The 21,327-nt window shown below is 37.0% G+C and overlaps 1 protein-coding gene across 4 annotated transcripts in view; it reads right to left on the bottom strand.

Moving 5' to 3' along the window:
- Positions 1–21,327, bottom strand: part of LOC108234194 (vacuolar protein sorting-associated protein 13B) — a 339,365-nt gene that overhangs the window by 234,391 nt on the left and 83,647 nt on the right. For all 4 annotated transcript variants that reach the window (XM_017413202.3, XM_025005255.2, XM_025005252.2 and 1 more), the window contains exons 18-19: positions 13,535–13,669; positions 12,358–12,537 (exon numbers count right to left, since the gene is read on the bottom strand). In XM_017413202.3, the coding sequence (XP_017268691.1) occupies positions 12,358–12,537; positions 13,535–13,669 (315 nt within the window). The remainder of the gene's footprint in view (positions 1–12,357; positions 12,538–13,534; positions 13,670–21,327) is intronic.

Raw genomic sequence — 21,327 nt, 5'->3', positions numbered from 1 at the left:
TTGCTGAAATAAAATGTGAAAGAGTGACGGTAAAAACGAAAATCTAACAATACTAATTCAACTGTGCATAACTACAGAAGGTATCCTGGCCCTTCAGTCAGTCTCTACATTATTTTCTCCAATTTGTGGGAATAAATCCCTAAACCCGGATTAACTGATGCAGGGAAGCCAATTGTTTTGATTTTGCTGTGTGATGTTTGATCTGACTGTGTGGAATGTAGCGACCTTTGATCCGGTGACAACATTCAATTAGATAAGGTTAAGTAAATTGCCCTCCTCCATCCCTGCTACTCTGTCCAAAGCTGGATAAAGGACAGCTTGGAAGCATCTCTTTTCACACTCACAGAATATACGAGTTGTGTGTTTCTGCTTTAAAGAGTTGTGAAAACCACACAAATTTCTCTAGTCTCTTTTCTTATTCTCTTATCTTTAATGGGTGTGAAATCTGAAGATATGGCTAAACACTTTGGATTTTGAAGAAATGCTTTCTAAACAGCTAAGCTTTTAAATAAGTGTTGTATTTACTCTGTTATGATAATCCACAATTACAATATAAATGATGATAAAACAGTCCCTCTCACAGTCATTGTAGGTAGATATGTATGCAAAAATCATCTAAATGGGATTTATAAGAAACTATCCTGTCTACCTATACACAGTAAAGTAGGCTAATTGCCCATTTCCCTCTAACATCGCCCTGCCCTGACCACAGCTTTAAAGTTAAAATGCAATGATCCAGAAAGACCTGTTCTAACACAAAAAAGATAAGTCTTAAACTCTGCGATTAACGCACTTACTTTTTTTATGACTGACACAGAAAACTTTGTCTCTGTGCAAAAAAATAGCCAATTGCAATTGTTTTAAAACAGCAAACAATAGTCCTAGTTTGTCTGTCATTCATTTGCCATTCATGAGCATTACATAAAATTAAAGATCTAGCATTTCTCTTAAAAATCACCCATCACCTTTTATGCTAGAATTAAAGATTAAGATAAATCTAACTTTGAGAAATGACAAACCTTGGAAAAAAAACATACAATCTAATGCGATGATCATGAGATTTCACAGTCATATTTAATATAAATGACTCTCAGATACTATCAAATCAAATTCTAACTCAATATTTGTATAACTGAGTTATAGCCGTTTTGCTGTTGGCTAATATCAATTACTTGTGGTGGCCATCTTAGACTGGATCATCTCCAGTTGTAAATGCTTTCCTAAGTTTTATGAAAATTTGTCTAGTGGTTCATATGATATTTTGCTAACAGTCAAACAGGGTTAGCTCCAACTGTTATTGCTAAAGTTTCAAGTAAAGATCTTGTGCAAAGAATGGCACTTGGAGTATGACTTGTGAATGACTCACCTATTACCACACCTAATTTAAGCTCAGTATCAGAACTCGCCCCCCTCATACACACACAAGCAAAAACATTGACTTTCATCTTTTGATGGGTGATAATTATCATTCTAAAGGTAAGCCAACATTTTTCGACTGATAGTTTTAAATTTCACTTTCTGTTCCGATGTCTTGCTTTTGCAATGCTGACTATTTAGGTTTGTCACTCCTCAGTTGCTGCTTATTACTTTTATTTGATTATTTTTACTGTTGACTAATTCCCCTACAGGGAGCATTTATGTGTCATTAGGTCTAATCTGTTTCTGAGTTTAAATTGAAAATGCACAGAGTACAGTTCTTAAAGCGATGTAATATGCCCTGTGCCAAAAAGTCCCATGAGAGCTGTGATATCATGTAAGAGACTAATCTAGCAGCAGCTTTATACCCAGTCACACTTCAACCCTATCCTACCTCCAGCCTCAGCTCTCATTTCTTTAAACCCCGTCTCTGTGCATGTCCCTCAGCCTCACACTCTAGTCAGGCTTTAAGCTCTGTGAGAGTGGCCTAAGTAGCCCAACACTTCACAGATGAACAGCTCCAGTAATGGGCCATGATTGACCTCAATAACTAGCTCTGAACAGGTTCCCTTGGGTCGAATCTCCACATTATCTGCCTTACTTCAAGACACGCAGAATGTTGAAACATGATGCGAGTGGGTAGCAACATTTTACAGTAATGTTCACTCAAGTCAGTGTGATGATTGTGACTGAATACTGTCTGTCAGTTCTTTGTAATTTGGCACATTAGCCCTTCTAAGGTAGTCTGTGAGGAGTCTGTATGGAGACGGTACTATGCTTTGATCTGATCATTTTCATCTTTGAAAATGACATTTCACAGAGGTTGTGCATCCAAAGTGAGCACTCACTTTTTAGTTCACCTGCAGTGAGGAAGGGAAGACTTTTTCTGCATACCCAAAATTTATTGTCCCGTCATCTGGCTTTCAGTTCATCATTTGACAAATCAAGTATCTCCATGTTTTTATTTATTAACTTTTATCCAATCAGGCAAATGCCATTGAGTTCACAGATCTCTTTTTCAAAGGAGACCTGGGTCAAGGCAGCCTAAACATGCATGTGTTTGGACTGTGGGAGGAAACAAGAGTACCCAGAGAAAACCCACGCATATACATGTAAATTCCACACAGAAGTGTATGGAGACCCAACCCAGGCTTGAACCCAAGACCTTGCTGTGAGTCAACAGTGCTAACCACTAAGCTGTTGTGCTGCCCAAGTAAACACCACTTTAGAAAACAAATATCTAATAGAATTTGGAAGCTACCCGTTTTACATCAGTGTGTTGAAATTCAATTGAGACAAATTTAGCAAAGTCCTTCATGACGTCAAACTCATCAAAACACTGACTGAACTTCATTGCAACTTTGTTCAGTTCAGCAACTACTGCTCTGGGTGGAAATTGTACTTGTTTTAGATGGCATAAACATTTCTTTTTACAAGTTAGAAGAATTTGTTACAGCTTTAGGTTTTCTTTTCTCTTCAGTGCTTGAGTTTGGTGGCAAAACATACATTTACACTTTCTTTAACTAATGTAAAATGAAATTCTTCCTCTCATTCTGTAAGGAAGTAGTATATTTTTTCAGACATGTAAACTGGCTGTTAGTTAGAAAAAAAGTGAGCCTTGCTTCATCTTTTTCTTGCTCTTCTTCTACATCTGAAATTGCGGTTAATATTTGTCATATTCATCCATCTATCCATCCATCTACTTTACTGCTTTTTTGTGCAGGATCACAAGGAGCTGGTGCCTATATGCAACATCATGGGGTAAGATGTGGAACTATCCATTAGTTCCAGGACCTACTGAGAAAGTCCCCAAAAAAACATCTATTGCTGTTATGTCACTAACTAGGGTTAATAAACCCCACTTAAAAGATAATTTATGAGCTTTTATGAACACTTGTCTTCACAAATCAGGATGTTATAAAATTTCAAGACATGAAATTGGAGGGAAACTGAGACAAAGATCTATCTATGCATCATTGTCCTTTATAAAAAAAAAGACGAGTGTTTGAAGAAAAATGTAATGACTTAATGGCACAATTCTGTTGTAGCTCTCTGGACTGAAAACCTAAATGGATCTGCACAAACACCCACCCAGCACCAATTCACTTTGGGCAGAAAGCAGTAAGAAAGTATCAGACCCAAAAGACTCTCAAAGCATAAGATTTAATCTGCTGCTTATGCATGCCATGCTCTGACACAAATGATTCAGTGTCTGAAGGAAGACCTACTCAATATTAGGCAGAAGGTTTTAAACCTGTGGCTGACAGGTATATGCAAGTACAGCTGAGTATTATCTAAAGCAGGTATTTTACTTTCACTTATTCAGAGAAACTATGCACGATTTTTAACTTCATGTACAAGAGGGTTTAATAAATTGCTTTATGGGAGTTTTGAAAAACATACAAGAAATGTATTTTTTTAAGTATCATGTTGTCTACAAAAGATTTATCAGTAAGAAAAAGTTCAGGCAGCAGCTTAAAGCCATCAAGCTGCTGCCTGAAACAAAGCCAGACTGTTGATTTAGCACTCTATGGAGTGAGCAAACATACAAAGGAAGGGTGAAAAAAACATGATAGATGGACATATGAAAGTGCGACAGGCCTCTGAAAGATTGTAATGGTGAGCCTACTAAGGGAGATCCCACGTCACTTCACACCCCATCTATAGTGTCAGGGCTTTTTCCATACATCTGTACGCATTTGTACGCACTACCCAATGAGTGTAATTGTGTTTGTGTACTATATGTGCGTTTGTGTGAAGTGGTCAGATCAAAGTCAGCAGGCGCTTCATTCCCACCTGTTCTCATTAGTCTTTGGGTCTACAGACCACCTGTTTCTGGTCACTGTGGCCTGGTCCCCTGGGACACTTGAACTAATGCACACTACTGTAGAAGTATACAGGGCAGTATGGGTATGGATACAGCACTAAAGAAACAATGAAAAAAATGTAATGTGTCAGTAGTAACAATTTTCTTTTACAAACAATATAACAAATATGCACCACTGTTACCAGTGTTGTAAATGGACATTAAAAAGTTGGCTGATTAAACATTATAAAACCACGTTGAAACAGTTTCTTGCTTCAATTTATTGAAACTGCAAAATGATGAGAAAAATGTTTCTAAAATGAATCTATTAAAGAACTAAATGTGCTTAGTATTGCAGCACCATGGGACTTCTCATTGCATTATTTATGAAGTATTCCCAATTCTCTACAATATCTTAAATTGACATTAAAGATAACTTTTTGTTCCCCTGTTCCCACAGATCTTCCAGTATGGAAAAGAGATCAAAACTCAAAGGGTTTATAGAGAACATCTTTAACTTTTGCTCTGCTCTCAGTGTGCTTGATTAAATGTAACATTTTGAGATCCCAGAGTTCTGAGAAAAGCATAAATCATTCTCGCACAGCTGCTGGCGTGCCTAGGGAAAACACATGCTATTCCTCTCCCTCTCTTTCTGTCTTCTCTATGATCACAAGCCCACCCGACTCGTTGGTCCCTAAACTAATGAAACTCAGTGAAGGCAGTGTGTGTATATTGGTGGTGTTGGAGAACACCTGCAGACTTCTGCTAGTCCCACGGTTGAGCTTAAACCTCAGCTCATCACACACCCTCTAACCTTTACATCCTTTACTGAAGCTTACAGGTCCCATCCGAAGAACCCTTGGTCTTTCCAATCTATCAGCATTAACAAGCACAAGACCAAGCTGAAGAAGATAGTTAGCCAGCAAGCTACTGCCCAGAAATCAAAAAGATCAATCCTAGTCTTTTAGGTGTTACATTTTACAGTAGCATTGGAGGTCAATTTAAACAACAAGGCTGAGAACCTCTGGTCTTAGAAATTCTTACAACACTCTCTACTTTGAATAAATGACCAAATAATACTGATCTACTACCAGATGTCAGATGAATGAGTCACACTTTGTGGTAGTAAATGATTGCATGTCTCAGGTTAAAAAATACTCTAACATGGAAGACTAACTTGTGAACAACTGCTTTCTGTCAACCAGTAATACTGTCCACAGTATAGACATTATTGGTGAATGTGAATGATTCTGTACTGACGTAGTGACAGAACATAAACATGTTTAACACAAACTTATGGTACACAAAATCATTATCTGATGATTTTCCAACAATGACAGAAGGACAAAAACGAGTGTTACGCTCATCTACAGAAAAACAAATAAAAAATTTGCAACACAAAGCTGTTCTAAAACACCAAGGAAGTAGTCACATTTTTCTACTTTTAAATTTATGACAGTGTAAAGAAGGGTTTTCCCTTGGAGTCCCAGTTCTTAGAGCCCCCCCCTTAAAAAAAGCTGTGCCTTACTTCCCAGCCCATTCAAACTTAGTTTATGGGTCTTCTTCTTCTTTTTTTAATAAATCATTCATTTGGAACCATTTCAATTCCATAAAAACACCAACACTTGTAAAAAGCAGCTCTGTGTGCTACAGTGGAGTTGGATTAAATTACATTTTTAAACATTCACTTTTGATAATTTAGTGTTATTTTGCACATGCACAAAACATTTTGTCAGCTTCCATGCCATTAAAGCCATCAGATCTTTAAACCAAATGTTGAACAAACTTTGTTTTAAATATTTAGGCAGTATAAAACCAAATAAACTAAGCTAAAAGTTTTTCAACTTGAGCTGAAGTTATAATACTAGTAACATTAGGAGCCATCTTTGTCATTTTCAGCTTGCCAGTTTTGTCTCTCAGGGTAAATTTGGTTTACAGCAATGGGTAAAACGACAAGAATACTAAACAGAAGGACACAAGACAAGACACTGCAAGTAATTTTATCAAGTTCAACCACAAATATGTGCTCACCTAAAAATTCCATGAAATTTCAATAGTAATAAAATAAATAAAAAATGGCTACTTAAATTGCCAGAGAGGGTTTAACTGATCAATTTGGTGCATTTATTGCACTTGGAGAAAATGAAAACATCTATTGCACTTTGGCCTAGGTAGCCTATATTTTTAACCAGGCAGGAGGACAACACATTCTTCCCGTAATGGGTGGGTCATTGCTTGCTAAAATTGACTTTGCCGTCCTTATATTTGTTTGTTTCAAATATTTGCTAATTACCTTACTAGCTCTATTCACAATACAGCACTGAGAATTTTTGTTGTACATTGAGAGGTTCCTGTACTAAGGAATGAGGCAAATGTTTAAAATAGACTTATTGAATGACCCTGAAAAAGAACCATCAGTGTTTTGTCTACATTAAAAGCTCTGAGTCATTCTCAGCAGGCTCTTCCTACAGACTACAGTTATGTTCAGGTCGAGGTTAAATCTGTCTACAACTGTACCCGGGTACCTGTTGCAGTCCACACTCTCCACACACAGGTCTCCATCCTGTAGCCTGCTAATTAAAATCGTGTCTTCTGCAAACTTTAAGAGGTTAAGGCCCCCTTCTGAAACTATGCTGAGCCCCCTTCACACACGAAGTGATGCTCTGCACTCACCGCTTCTAAACCTGTGTTTGTTTGTGTGCCCATCAATCACTGTCAGCTAATCACTCTGAAGCCTTAATAGATTTATTTATTTTTAGTCTAGATGCAGCTCATCCCCTACACTTAAGAACAGGTTGGATTTCTACCAAGTGTGGAACTAGCTGCAACATGAAAAACCAACACATCTCTGGATAACCATCTTATAGCAACCAGTGCTAAACTTGAGCCCAGTTTGTACATGTGTTGGCCCATGTCTCCTTTACCCTGGGCTCTACTACAGCAACACACACAGAACATACTTCTTCCTATCTAAAGAACCCGACTTTAGGGTCTAATAAGCCAAGAATATGTGACATGCTGTCAACCTTAACCCTCTGCTCTGTTTAAATAAAAACAAAGAAAGAAAGCAGTTGCAAGTTTACCTGCTAAGATTCTAAAAAAAAATCCTCCTGTTGTGTAAAACAGTGAGACGAGAGTTTAATTTTTGGTTTTATGAAAGCTCAATTACAAAATGTGTGATTTAAATTTTGTTATCTTTACCTGGCTGCTATGGTATGGTTGCTTGCTCAGCAAACAAGATTGTGCAGCCAAAGAGTTTGTGACATTATGGACTGTGGGTACTGACATTGAATTTGCAATGATAAAACTCCCATTCAAAAGTTGACGCCAAACACACAATAGACTAAGAAAACTGAAACAATGAGCAGCAAAATAAAAACCTGAAGAATGCCCGTTTTAACAAACTATGAGAAAATTTCCTGCTATACACATCTAAATAATTTAGCACTCAGGGACAACAAAGATCCAACAATAGTGTAAATCTAAGCACAAACTTGTAATTATACCACCTTTTCAATGTCCCAAATGACTTGTATAGGTAGACTTAAAGAAGCATGCTGAGACCTCCAAGCTTCCATTAGAAACTTCTCAAACAACTTTATGTACTTTATGTACTGTGCAGAGTGCACAGAGTAAATCCAGTCAGTGCAGATGTTATGCATATGAGAAATGAGAATACATAACACTTAGCTGTTCAACTCTTCAAGGATAAGGGACACTCTTACAAGGATAGTAATGTGCATATTTTGTTCGATAGAGAATTAAAATTTACAATAAATTTAAAAATAGCATTAAAGAGAGAGGGGTAGCCCCAGCTATCTAGCCAACTATCCCAACACTGTCTTGAAAACCGTAAATTCCCTTATCTATTTTCAGAACTGAAGAAGTCTTATGAATGAGAGATGAAGATTCTTCAAGAGACAAGAAAAAGTTTGAACCCATTTGGAGCTACAACCTAATTAGAATAGATCATGTGGAACTGTGACAAGAGTTAAGGGCAAGCTATAAAATTACTCAACCCCTCTGGATCTATTAAAAAGGGCCATTTCAAAGCAGAGCTGTTCAGATCTTCTGTGTTAAAACCCATGCCTTTAATTGAGTTTAATTTATTAGAATGCTCCAACCTCAACTCTATTAAATAAAAACAGTCTAAATCCGCAGGAGTTCTGCAAGTGTACAGGAACTCCCTTTAACCACCACTCAAAACCCCTAACCCACTCACTTTATTTTCTAAGTAAACTGGAATTTTGTTTTAGCTGGTAAGCAATGAGACAGAAAACAGATGTCAATGGCCGTTTCTTAAAACTACTTAATCTATGAGAATTAGCTTGACATGAAAAGGTTAGAAAAAGTAAGAGATTGCATTAAGATTAAAATGTGTTCAAGGTGATATTTAATTGCCACAAAACGCATTACTCACTATCATTACTGAAATGATTAATTTGTGCTTTGTGATAAAGTCTGTCAAGCAGACAACTACACTGAACAAAAATATAGTGTCCATTTCCTGACAATATCCAGCAACTTTGCACAGCCATTGAAGAGGAGTGGACCAACATCCACAGGCCAAAATCAACTCTATGCAAAGGAGATGTATTGCACTGAGTGAGGCAAATGGTGGTCAGACCAGATATTAACTGGTTTTCTGGCTCCCAAGCCACCTCCCGACCCCTGAGCCCTCCCAATACAGGAAAAGTAAACTGCACATTTCAGAGTGGCCTTTTATTGTGGCCAGCCTAAAACACACCTATGCAATAATCATGCCGTCTAATCAGCATCTTGATATGCCATACCTGTGAGGTGGATGGATTACCTCGACAAAGAACTGCTCACCAACACAGATTTCCACAAATTTGTAAAGAATACCTGAGAGAAAAAGGCCTATTGTGCACACAGAAAAAGTGTTAGATCTTTGACTTCAGCTCATGAAAAATGGGAGCAAAAATAAAAGTGTTGTATTTATATTTTTGTTCAGTGCATATCATTGACAAAAGTCCAGACAGAGTTGTCCAAACTTGAGAAATGTATAAATACCCACTCATGTAGAATCAGTCATCAATGTATCACCAGATCATGTGCTTCTCTAAGGTTTAAACAATGGGAAATGAAGGAAGAAGAAATGACTTCTGGAATGAATGAAAGGATCCATAATAGAAGTGCTGGCGATTTCCAGAGCCTGTCACAACACAGCAATCACATGTACATAACCAGAGGTAAAACACAAAGGAAGGTTTCTCACTTTTAACCAACTACAGTCAATCAAGTACTGGTGGCACAAGAGTCAAAAATAATGAATAGACACTGAAAAATGCACACCCTCTTTAAATATCATTATTTTGGTACTGTGCTAGTGAATTACACAGCACCTATAATACAAACCACAAAACTCTCATGAAGCACTGGACAGATTTTAATGAAACTTTCAGAAATCATTGGTTGTACATCTACAACTGATTAACTCTCGGAGTCAACAGCTGCCACATTTAATCAACCTTAGAAAATACTTTTTGAAAAAATGGCACTTTTTTTGTTTAATGTCTATGACAAAGATTACATTTTGCTTTTAATATTTTTCTCAAGTCTTTTACTTAATGTATAATAGAGCTTAGGCTAAATGTATAAACTGTATTAAATGTTATGATTACAAAATATTAAATCCATTAAAGTTTACAGTAGGAAAGGCTGCAGACTAAGTTTTTCTATAGCACCTCTAGCAGAAAAGGGCATGCATCTATCCTCCCTTTAACATAGTATTGACAAGCTCCTCGTCACCTGTAGATGACAGCAGTTTCATGGGACATGTGGACTCAGCAAAAGCTTTGATGTGAGTTTAACCACCACACAAAAACAGACCTTAAAATGGACATCCAATAGAGTCTGTGCACACACAGAGTCTGCTGTGCTCTCTCTTTGCAATGCTTTAAACACAACGTGATTTTTTTTTAAAACTGTCAAGCCACTTTTCTGTTTCAAGCTTTCTATAATATTGATGGTCTAGGAGAGCTAAAAGAAGAATTTCTGGCACAAATTCTGAATTTTTAACCATGTGTATATCCTTGAGGTTATATTCAAAAAGATAAATTAGATAAAATACAAGTTTATAATAACTAATACTGGCTAGTAAAAACTTAACAAATTAAATCAGATAACCCAAAACAAAAAAGAAATAAAATAGTATCATATTACAACAAATGTTAGGAGGGAAATAAAGAACACCATTGATATAAAAAAGTAAAAACACAAATCTTAAGGAGATAAGGAGACAACAGAGGCATGCTGACAGAATATAAAGGAAAGGAGGAGAGAGGTATTATTGAGAATGACTGCAGATCTACGCTGCTCAACATCTGCTGGGAATATTTCCTTCCCCTCTGGGACTCAGCCCACACCATCTTCTTTCTCTTTTCTTCTCTTCATGGTTCTTTTTGGTTTTCTGCTTTGTGTTTGTCACATTTTAATATTTAAAAATGTGTATAGACTTTATGAGCCATTGCGTTGCTGAAACAATATGGACACTAAATCAAACTAATAACTTTAGACAAATCACTAGAAAAACTTAAAGTTCCTAAAATTAAACTGTGTCAGAGCAGCTGCAAACAATATCCCAACTCCTTGTAAACAATAAACAAAATAAAAAACAAAAAACTCCTTTAAACTAACTGATAAAGTGTTTATCCAAATGTAAGCTGCTGTATAACATAAACACAAATAAGAAACAATAATATTGTGTGCTGCCATTATATACTGTATAAATATTTTTTTACCCAATTTCAATTATTTTTCCATATTTAATGCTTTATGACTAACTTACATAAATATTAAAATTTCACCAAAAAAAGATTGGTGGTAATACATAATAAAAGCCTGGCATGTACTGGGTACTTACCTGAACTTATCTGATACATAGCATGTATTACCCAGTACATACTGGACTAAACTATGTATTACAGCGCATCTGCACATACCTGCTACTTACCTGGTCTGAACAGGTAGATTCCTGTAAGTACCCCATACGTACCAATTAAGCACCAAGTAGGTACCTGGTCCGTAGCAGGTTTGTACTCTGTGAGTACAGGGTAACTAGTCACTTCATAATATAGCTGGGTTCCCGTAGGTAAACAGGTAAATACCAAGTACTGGCCTGTTTTGTGCAATGTTACTAAAAGTTTCAGTTTAATAAAGTGCTTAAAAACCTGCTTGAGGGGCCTAAATCATTTAGAAACATCTGTCTTTTTGCAAAATAAACTTTCCTAACGTTTGTTTTATATGAGAGTGAAGGAACAATCCTGCCTTTGGTAAAATTAAAGTGCTTCACATGTCAACTTAAAAATTTACTATAGCACAGTAAACAGTATAAAACCTTTGTATTAAGTACCAAGTAGGTTCTTTTATATAACTGCCCTGTTTAACCTGCTGATGGTGAAGACGATGGCTCTCGATACTTCAGTCTGGTATCTGTTGTTTTATTGACAAAATCTTCTTTTCCTCAAACGTTCAGCTGCAGCTTTGAGCTTCTTTACCACAGAGTTAACGGTCGATTTGGTCCTGATATGCTTCAGGGTCTGCACTAAAGTTTTATAAAAGTAAAGGCTACAAAATGAACGTATTAAAATGTGGTAGAGTTGTGATGCCAAGGAAAATGTTGATAACAAATATTCAGATTGTAATGTTTTACATTGCCAGACCACTTTTCTCCAGTGTCTGCCACAGAGTGGGAGGAACGTGCAGGAAAAAGCTCTGACTGTATAATAAGAAAATAACTTCCTGTGGGTCTTTAGAGATTTGGGAACAACAGAAGGCTTCAACGTAGAATAGACTGTCAGGTATATCTTTTTTTTATGGATCAATCTTTACTGAAACTTGCAGGTGCTGAGGGAAACTTATTGATGAAAAACACTTATTTATAGCCTCACTTACAAAAGCAGCACTTTTACTGGATGCCCTGGATGGACTGAGGGGACAACTGGCTACTACTACAAATACAGTAAAGGTGTCCTTTAAAATCCAAATGACTAAATCACAATAAATACAAACTGTGAACCGGGGACAGAATCCCAAATGGCAACCTGACAGAAGCAATCAGTAGTGATACATACAGTAAGTTGATAGTTATTGTTATCCCGTTTAGCTCTTACCTGAGTTCCTGCAATCATCTCCTTGCTGAGGGACTTGGACAGAAAATGCCAGCAGGTCAGGAGCCAGTAAAGATTCAGGCTTGCGAATCTCATTAAGCCAACGACTCATATGTAGTTCTTTTGTGTCAGATGGGCCCTGAATTAGAGGAACCAGCTTTTCTTTTACTCCCTCTCCTGAACCTAAAAGACAAAGGTTAACTCTCAGTTATTCATTTTTATTTTTTGATCCATCTTAAACTCGTATAGTCCTATGCTATATTTCTTTACTTCTGCATGAAATTGCTTTTGATCTTCATAATTATTTACCTGCAAAAGTGACACTTCAATTTAAAGTGTAATGAATCAAAATAAAAAGACTTCAGCCTTTTTATGTTTGTATAATTAGCCTATATGAAATACCATATTTATATTTCCTCTTTTTAAGAATTAAAGCGGAAACAAAAAAGTAGTTAGTCAGTGATTGTTTTTGACTCTTCAAAGCAGTAAAAGACAACTAAAACATTAAAAACAATCTGTGAACCAAAGGCAAGAACTTTACAGTAAAAAAGAAAATACATCAAACGAAAAAAAGGAGTGACAAAAGAACAAGGAGAAACTGATTAATGCTATGAAGAACATGACCAGAGAGCATCAACAGTGAGTGTGTCAAAAATGTAAACATGCATATGCTATGTTTATTGGTAAATAGAATAATTAACTGTTCATGAAAGACTTTTTTAAAAACAGTCATCTGTTGTTCATGTGTGATGGTGATTAAAAATAAACATTATTTGTACAATATTCTATGGGTTTCTGATAGATATTAATTTAGAATAATAGAAATTAATTTCACATGCTTCTTGATCTTTGTATTTCTATAATTACAGCGACTTTATTTCCAGTCTAACAAACACTGCGAGCATCTTGACCTTGTGAACTCTTTGCTCTGACACAAGCTCAATAAAATCCTTGATATCAAAGACATCGCCACAGCCCAATGACAGCACCCCAAGAAAAAAAACAGCAGCTGAATCTGATAACTGGAAAGAAACCAAGATTAACCATGAGCAGGAGAAATGGAGGGATAGAGACAGAGTGCAGTGTATGACTTCAAGAAAGTAAAAGAAGAGTCTAGTCTGTCTCACTCTTTCCCTCCTACACAGGCAGTAAAGTTTTAACAGGGCACAGCTGTACACACCTGGGGTCCTGGCGCACACTTTTACAGCTCCCACAGTTCCCGAGGCACATTTCACCATCGCACGGCTGCAGAACTTCAGCTCCAGGTTTTGGACCAAGCCTTCAAGAGTCGGTGACGGGCCTGGATATTTCACACCTAATAAAACAAGAGAGAGAGAGAGAAAGAAAAGTGAATATGAACTGCAGTCCGACAACTTTAAAACACCACTTCTGTGGCTTTGTTAAACACTTGATTAGTCTTAAATTGCTCTTGACCATCCAAGTGCTCTGAAAGAAAAATCAAAACAAAATTTAAAAAAAAGAGAGTGCATCTACACAAGCTGTGACAGACACACACACAAGGTTAGGAATATGTATATAAAAAAAATATTCAATATCTTTGCACCTGTATCCAGTTTCATGTTACTATAATTAGCCTAAAACAATAATAACATAGGTCTTAGTCAAATTATTGCTCCTAATAGTATCCTAGAAGAATCTTCTGGCTTCCATCTTCTTATGATGTGTGCTTTCTGTGTGTACGCATAAAAAACTAATATATTACTGTTTTTTATGTTTGTAGACCATTTGAAGCACAAGGGGGGGGGGCTAGCAGGTCTCTGAAAAATATTATGGAGTAAAAGAAGCTCTCTGCCAAACAGCCTGTTGAGAGAAGAGAGGAAGATCCATCCATCACCTGACACATTCTTCCATTGAGCTCAAAACTGGCCAAGAGAATGACACTGAATTCTTACATCATCTGTTCCAACAAGGCATTACTGTGTTTTACAAAACAATCTCTTCTTACAGTAACACTGGTTCATTTCCGACAAGTGCCCTCAACCCTTCCTCCCCAACTTTTTTTTTTTTGCCACATGCTTTACATGTGACAAAGATTAAACACAAAATGCAGAAGAAACAACAAAAATGCTCAAGCTAAAGTACAAAAAATGATTAAAACTAAATTTTGAGACCAGAATGTTTTTCTTGTATGAAATGCTATGTGGGTTTATCCAAATTCATTAATTTCATCCATCAATCCATTCAGTCAATCCATGCAGTCACTGTGCAAGAGATGGGGGACACCTTGGACAGGTCGCAAGTCCATCACAGGGAAACAAAGACGAACAAGTAACCAACTATTTACATTCTCATTTACACCTAGGAACAATTTAGAGTTACTGATTAAACTGACATGCATGGTTTTGGTTTGTGAAAGAAAACAGTGACATTTTATGGATTTTACAAGTAGAAACATACAAAATCTTACTAAAGTAACAACAGCTGTCTGTACTTTTATGTGCTTTATAAAATAATATGAAATAACCCCAGTTCCAAGTTTACCAAGTACGTGATCTTCTGTGTTACTGACTTTTCTAAAAGTAGCTTCCAATCAAACTTTCTAATTACTGAGATGAGATTGCAGGCTTGGTTAGAGGCACACCTCTCTATCAATATAGCAACTATTTTTTTCTTCTGTAAAAAGTATGGGTTTTAGTCCAGCACAATCATTTCTAAAAGACCTTTATGTTTACCATTCGACATTAGGGGAAATATTTTTGCATCAAAAGGGTGCATCCTTGAGGTATCCTGAAATGGCGAACATGAGGAAAAAGAGAAAGATTGTAGCACATTTATGGGTTAAAAATGCCATCTTCTGAATTAAACTGAGCCACACAGATATAGTAAAAACACCACCGTCACTCTGACCCTGAAGGTACAAACTCATGTTTTAAATTTCAAAAGGTTCTGACCTCACACTAGATGTTTTTTGTGTTCAGAACAGTGCTGTTCAATCAAGAGATTGCAAAAAAACATGTTAGCTTTACAGTGAACAAAAATCTAACATTCCCACTTGTCGCTAAGTTTCACAAGAAGCTCCTGTAAACATCCAGTGAAAATTTCTCTAGGTGGTTTGTGTAGATTTTATCTGTAAAACAAATGCATTTTTATTGTTAGCCTGAGAGTATGTGGATAAAGGCAGGATTTGAGTAGTCACATAAATACCACACTTAAGCAAGGGAATTACTGGAAATTGCTAAAAATCCCTAACCACCAACTTCCCTTCTCCCTCTCTTTGAGACAAATTACCAATCAACCTCTTCACCTGCTGTCTGAGAGGCCCTCTACAAGCACAGATGGAAGATGGTAACGTTAATAACCCTCCTGCAGACTCTGCCACACAATATACCTGCAGGTCAAACAGCACTGAATGTCTCTCTGTGGCTTTAGATGCTGACTTCTCCAACAGCTTCCTCTGTTTTTTTGGCAGAGGCAGGTGGTAGATCAATTCTTATGTTTAAGTGTTTTAATAAAGTTTAAAAGAATTCCATGTGTAATAGTGTATTTTTTTTATCAAAACCTCATTCTACTCACAGGGCAGTATAGTTTGTGGACCGCTTCTGTATCACCTGCACTTCTTAACTGTCAATGCACAATATATACTTAGGATCATAAAAGTAAAAACAAACTAATTGTCAAAAGTATCAATGCAAAAAAATAAAAAAATAAAAGCATCAGGAGTTTAACTGAGATTTTGCTTATTTAAAAGTTCATTCCACTTTTGCATGGCTCAGTATGGGATCTGATCAAAATTCAAGCACATAAAAAACTCAAAGGTTTCAAATCAATAATTTATTCTTGAATAAACCAATACTTTGTAAAACGATTCAGGTGTTTGTACTTGTCATATTTATTTGTCAAATAAAATTCCTTGTTGCCATCTTTAAAGAAGCAAATAATGTCAGGGTCTTACAGATATGTATTTTTCATAAATCTTTTAGATTTCCGAGTTATTTTATGTCATCCAGGACCAGAGGGAAAGATAAGAGAAATGCTTAGGTACTACATTAAGATCTACTTTCTTCTCCCCTGGAAACAATATAACTACAGACATTTTTCATAAAATGTCTGCAACAGACATTTGGCAACATTATTAGGTGTTTCTCAGTGAACTGAAAACACATGACCTGTCTAGCATAAATGACCAGAATATTATTTAAAATAAATATTGAGATCCAGTGACCAGTTGGCCTTTTTCAAAACGGCACTGAAGGAAAAATGAGAGCAGAAGTGATGAGTGGGCCCTGCACATAAACTGATTGTTCCCCGGAGTCTGGAAAACATGGAGATGTTGTAAGTGCAAGCCAATCTGGAACATGACAGGCGCCGTTCCTTCCACTCTGCTCTTTGATAAACAGCACCAGGGGTATCACTAACATATCCCTTTTGCCCACGTAGATGTCCTAAAGGGCATGTTGCACCTGCTAGGATGGTGGTTGTTGCATGGGGGGGGGGGGGGGGGGGGGGGAGGGTCAGGAGAATGTTTTGTCCAGCTGTTGGACTATAAAAATGCAGGGTGTACAGGAAAAGTAAAAACACAAGGGGTGGCAAGTTTGTCAGCTTGAACAATAGTTTTCTGTGTGTCTTGCGTGTAAGGTGCATTTGTGCATAACACGACCAGGCGTGTGAGTGTGTGATTAAGTGACCGAGTGAGTGAATGTCTATGGAGCTGTTACTCGTCAAGCAAAAGCAGGTGCAAGAAGTTCATAAACACATAGCTAGAGGTCAGAGGGCACGCCACTCCATCAAACACTAAGAGGGCAACAGCCAAACTTAAAAACTCATGAGAAATGTTGAGACAATAAAGAAAAAGAATCTAAAGAGTCAGTAAAGCATTACTAAAGGACAGAAAAATCTGAAAAAGAATACCAGGTGAAAATCTAGAATAATGTATGAACAACTTACATTCATTTTACAAAGTAAAAAAAGCATATTATGATGTACAACTACATTAATTAGGTGCTTAGAGGACTACTTCACAGTCCTTGTAACTATTTGTGGTTGTTCACCACTATGTTTATTGGGTCTTTTTCAGCTCCTGTTTTAAGATAGGCACTTTTTTTAGCTCAATAAGGACTACCAAGTGACAAAGAAAAATGACTGATCAACACAAAAATGTATGCCGATGGGTTGAGCAAACCCTCAGTAATATTTGGTACTGTGAGGATCACATTATGTTTGCAGGAAATCCTCATAAACTGACCTGGTTAGCACCATCATTACTGAATACATAAATTGCAATAAGAACTGCATAATACATCAAACATTCATTAGCAATATCGATGTCACAAAGGACGGCTTGAGCTGCAATAAATTAAAAGCTATTATATTTCCAGTGCCACACATTTATGTTTTAGACAAATAATATATTTGACCACTTGAATGAACTATCACTGCTCTTCATGCTCATATCTAGTTCAGAAGATAGTGGCCAAAATGCTAAAAAAAAAAAAAAAAACGCACAGTGTTGAGGGAATTGTGAAAAGGTACAGACTGAGAAAAATGTGGGGTTTTTGAAACTGGTATGATCATCGTAGTATTCAACAATAATAATGAACTCATGTTTTTCTAATATTGTACAGCACTAACTGCAAAGAGAGAAACCCTTAAAGAATATGCGAGTGTCAACTACTGGAAACTGCCCTAGATTCATACATTGTATCAGCCTTTCACTAAAGAATTGGATTTTTAACAATAAATGGGGATTTGATATAATGTGAAAGTTTCTATAAGGGCAAACCTTTTAAAGCTGATCAGAAATAATGCTTCTTCAATCGCTCCCAAACAGCTGTCTTCCAGCCTTCACTGCTGGCACAAAAACTGCAATAATGCAATAAAGTGAGAATGACAAGCAACCTTCCAAATACAGTAAGCAACCACAACGGCAGCTATGTTCACATTTTCTTCTACGTGTCCCCTGAGCTTTTGAAAACGGCATAAATACCTGTATTTGAGGAACGAGTACATCATATGGAAAACTTTCTCCCATGTTGGTATTGTGTTTATTTTATATCTGAACTGTTCTTCACCTGTGTACCAGGTATTAAACTAAAAAACGCTTTCAGATGAGAAATGAAACATCTTTGCACGCTTATATGTGCTTATAAGACTTCTAAGACTTCTAAAGAAGTGAAATCCATATTTGGTACACCAGTGTAATGTTGGACCAGGCCAATCCATATTCTAACAAGGGAACAAAGTTTGTATGTCCCTACATTCAATATCACACAGCTATTTCAATTTTCAAAAACTGTTATTTGTTGTGTTTGTTTTAATGCAAAAAAGACATCATTTATAAAGGTACACAGCATTATTGTGGTACATAAAGAACATAATTTGTTAAAACAGCAGTTTTAAAAGTAACAGCACTATGAGTGGTACTGTTAAAAACATACCAGCTATGTTTTAATTCAAGACAACACTTTCACTCTACAGAGTTATGGTATCGATGGCTTGTTTTATACGGAATGGCAACTGGTTGACAAGTAGAAGTACACTACGGCCAAACCCTGATGTGTAGGCAAAAGGACAAAGAAGGATAAAGAACCTAAAGTACTATAACCCCCCAGTCTGGCAGTAGTCCCACAGCAGCTAGGGGGCTGACAGAAAAAGAGGTAGACATAGACAAGTTGGGTAGCCTGAAAGCAGCCAGCTGAGCCATTAAGTGCTGATGCAGAAACAATAACTGTCTCTCCCAAGTCAGGAGGGGCTGAAGTAGAAGCAGTAAGTAGGAGCAGGTCTGCTGGCACCTTGCCCAGAACTGACACACTGCAGAAATACAGACACATGCAGAGAGAGTGGGACAGGAAAACAGACAAAGCAAACCAGTAGTGGTTTGTCCTGTAGCCTAAAGCTTTCTCAGTCAAACACACAACTGCTGTAGATACCTCATGTACAACTTTCATAAAGTCTTATATCTTTCCAGGAACTAGTATGTACAAAATGAAAAGCCATTAAATCTATATAATTTCTTGTTAAAAGAGTTTGTCACATTTTAGAAGAAAAAAAAATTTGCCATAAACTTTTTTACCTCTTTCTGACAAAAACATAATAATAATAATAATAATAATAATAATAATAATAATAATAATAATAATAATAATAATAATAATAATGTAAAGTTACACAATTTCTGATTTCATAACCCACCACATATTTTGGTATTTTTGGGTCAACTTTACTTGGACATAAAAAGCAAAGAATTGCAGAAATAAACAAACAGCAGCAGCAACTGAGCTTTGATGAATGAGAAGATTGGGGCATTTATATTTAAAGCAATGCCATTCATTCCTAAACCACCACATTAAAATTCAATGCAGGGTTTTTTGGAAGTCTGATTCATTTAAAATAGCCCAACACTAACTTCTACACACAACATGTAAAAAGGTTTTCTAATTAAATAATCAATATTGATATAGTTCAGTGGACAGACATAGCACAAACATGTAAACACACAGAGAAAAATATGATTCCCTTATTGATAAACGTGAAGTCAGGCATTTAACGCACTGAACAAAAGTTACATTATTGGTGCATCAAAGTCCTATTCACTGCCTGCACCAGTCATGTCATGGCATACAGACAGCAATGGAGTGTAAGTGCTGGTGGTAGCACAAGCTGGGGGTCTCGTTTTCATAATTTCCATCCCCTCCAGGTGCTGCCTTTTTGTCTCTCCACTAAAGCAATGACATATGTTCTCTACACATTCAAACCACAGTTCCTTCTGCCACTGAATTGCCACAATTAAGAAATTTTCATGCGGAAGCAATTTGGCAAACACTAATGTGCCAAGGCAGCAAGGTTTTAAGACAGCAAAGGGGTGTTTTGTGGTGGGGCAGAAAGGAACACATAGTAAAAAAAAAAAAATCTAAAATAAAAAGCACAAAATAAGAAAGAAAGATCTGGCTGAGCGTAAAAAAGGGGAGAGAGTTATGTTCAAAAAGAACAAGAACTATGCCATGTACCAGCATTGCCGCTTATATGGAGATAATTAGCCAGTGGTAAGATAGGCCATAAAACACAGTCCTGAATGAGATTGCCTCCCTCTCAAAAATCGTCTATCCCCAGTCTAATGCTGCCCTGACAAATTTGGTTTGAATATGAAACGGGGGTATTCTAGCTTTGAAGTCTGAGCCAGGAATTGAATACCAAAGTGGTTCCACAAAGAGAGATGCTCAAAATGACAGACCACAGCTAATGATGGTAAACCAGGCTCTTCATTGCTTAAATGCAACTTTGAACTAATGCACACTTTCTCACTCCTAATCTCAAGAGCTCGGTGTCTATAACCCATGACGGTTCTACTGCTTACGAGTTTTTCAATCCATTTGCCCTTTGGGAGAAAATTAAAGACAAAACAAGCAGAGCATTCTTGTCTACTAATAATCCATGGAGATCAATATTTATGTGAAAGCTTTGAAGAGGCTGACTGTGACTGTGTGTGGTGGTAGCCAAGACTGGGGTTTTGGTGCTGCTGAGGCACTTCAATAGGAGTTACAGTGGAAATTTATGGCCCTGTGACGTGGAGCTATGTGTTCAGTTGGCACTAGTCACTACTCTCAGATGGGACGACTGGCTCTCAGCAGGGAGTCAGCTCTGCAAACACAACAAGATGAAATAAATACAAACAGATTTATCTGGGTCTGTCATTGATTCAGGGCTTGGTAACATCCAGAGACTGCTTTGGCTGCTCTAAAACTTATTATTCTCACAGTGGATTTTGTTTCATGTCTGAGAAGTTTATTGTGTATGTATATTTTTTTTTAATTTATGCTATTAATACTTCTCCCTGGGCTGCCACCTTATCGTGGTGGAGGGGTTTGAGTGTCCCAATGATCCTAGGAGCTTTGCTGTCAGGGGCTTCATGCCCCTAGTAGGGTCACCCAAGGCAGACAGGTCCTAGGTGAGGGGCCAGACGAAGTGCAGCCCAAAGACCCCTTATGACGAGTACGATTATTGGACACAGTGTTCCCT

This window comes from Kryptolebias marmoratus, linkage group LG16, assembly GCF_001649575.2.
Source record: "Kryptolebias marmoratus isolate JLee-2015 linkage group LG16, ASM164957v2, whole genome shotgun sequence".
In the NCBI taxonomy this organism is placed as follows: Eukaryota; Metazoa; Chordata; class Actinopteri; order Cyprinodontiformes; family Rivulidae; genus Kryptolebias; species Kryptolebias marmoratus.
The sequence above is the reverse complement of the archived record's forward strand: the minus strand, read 5'-3'. Positions and strand labels throughout refer to the sequence as shown.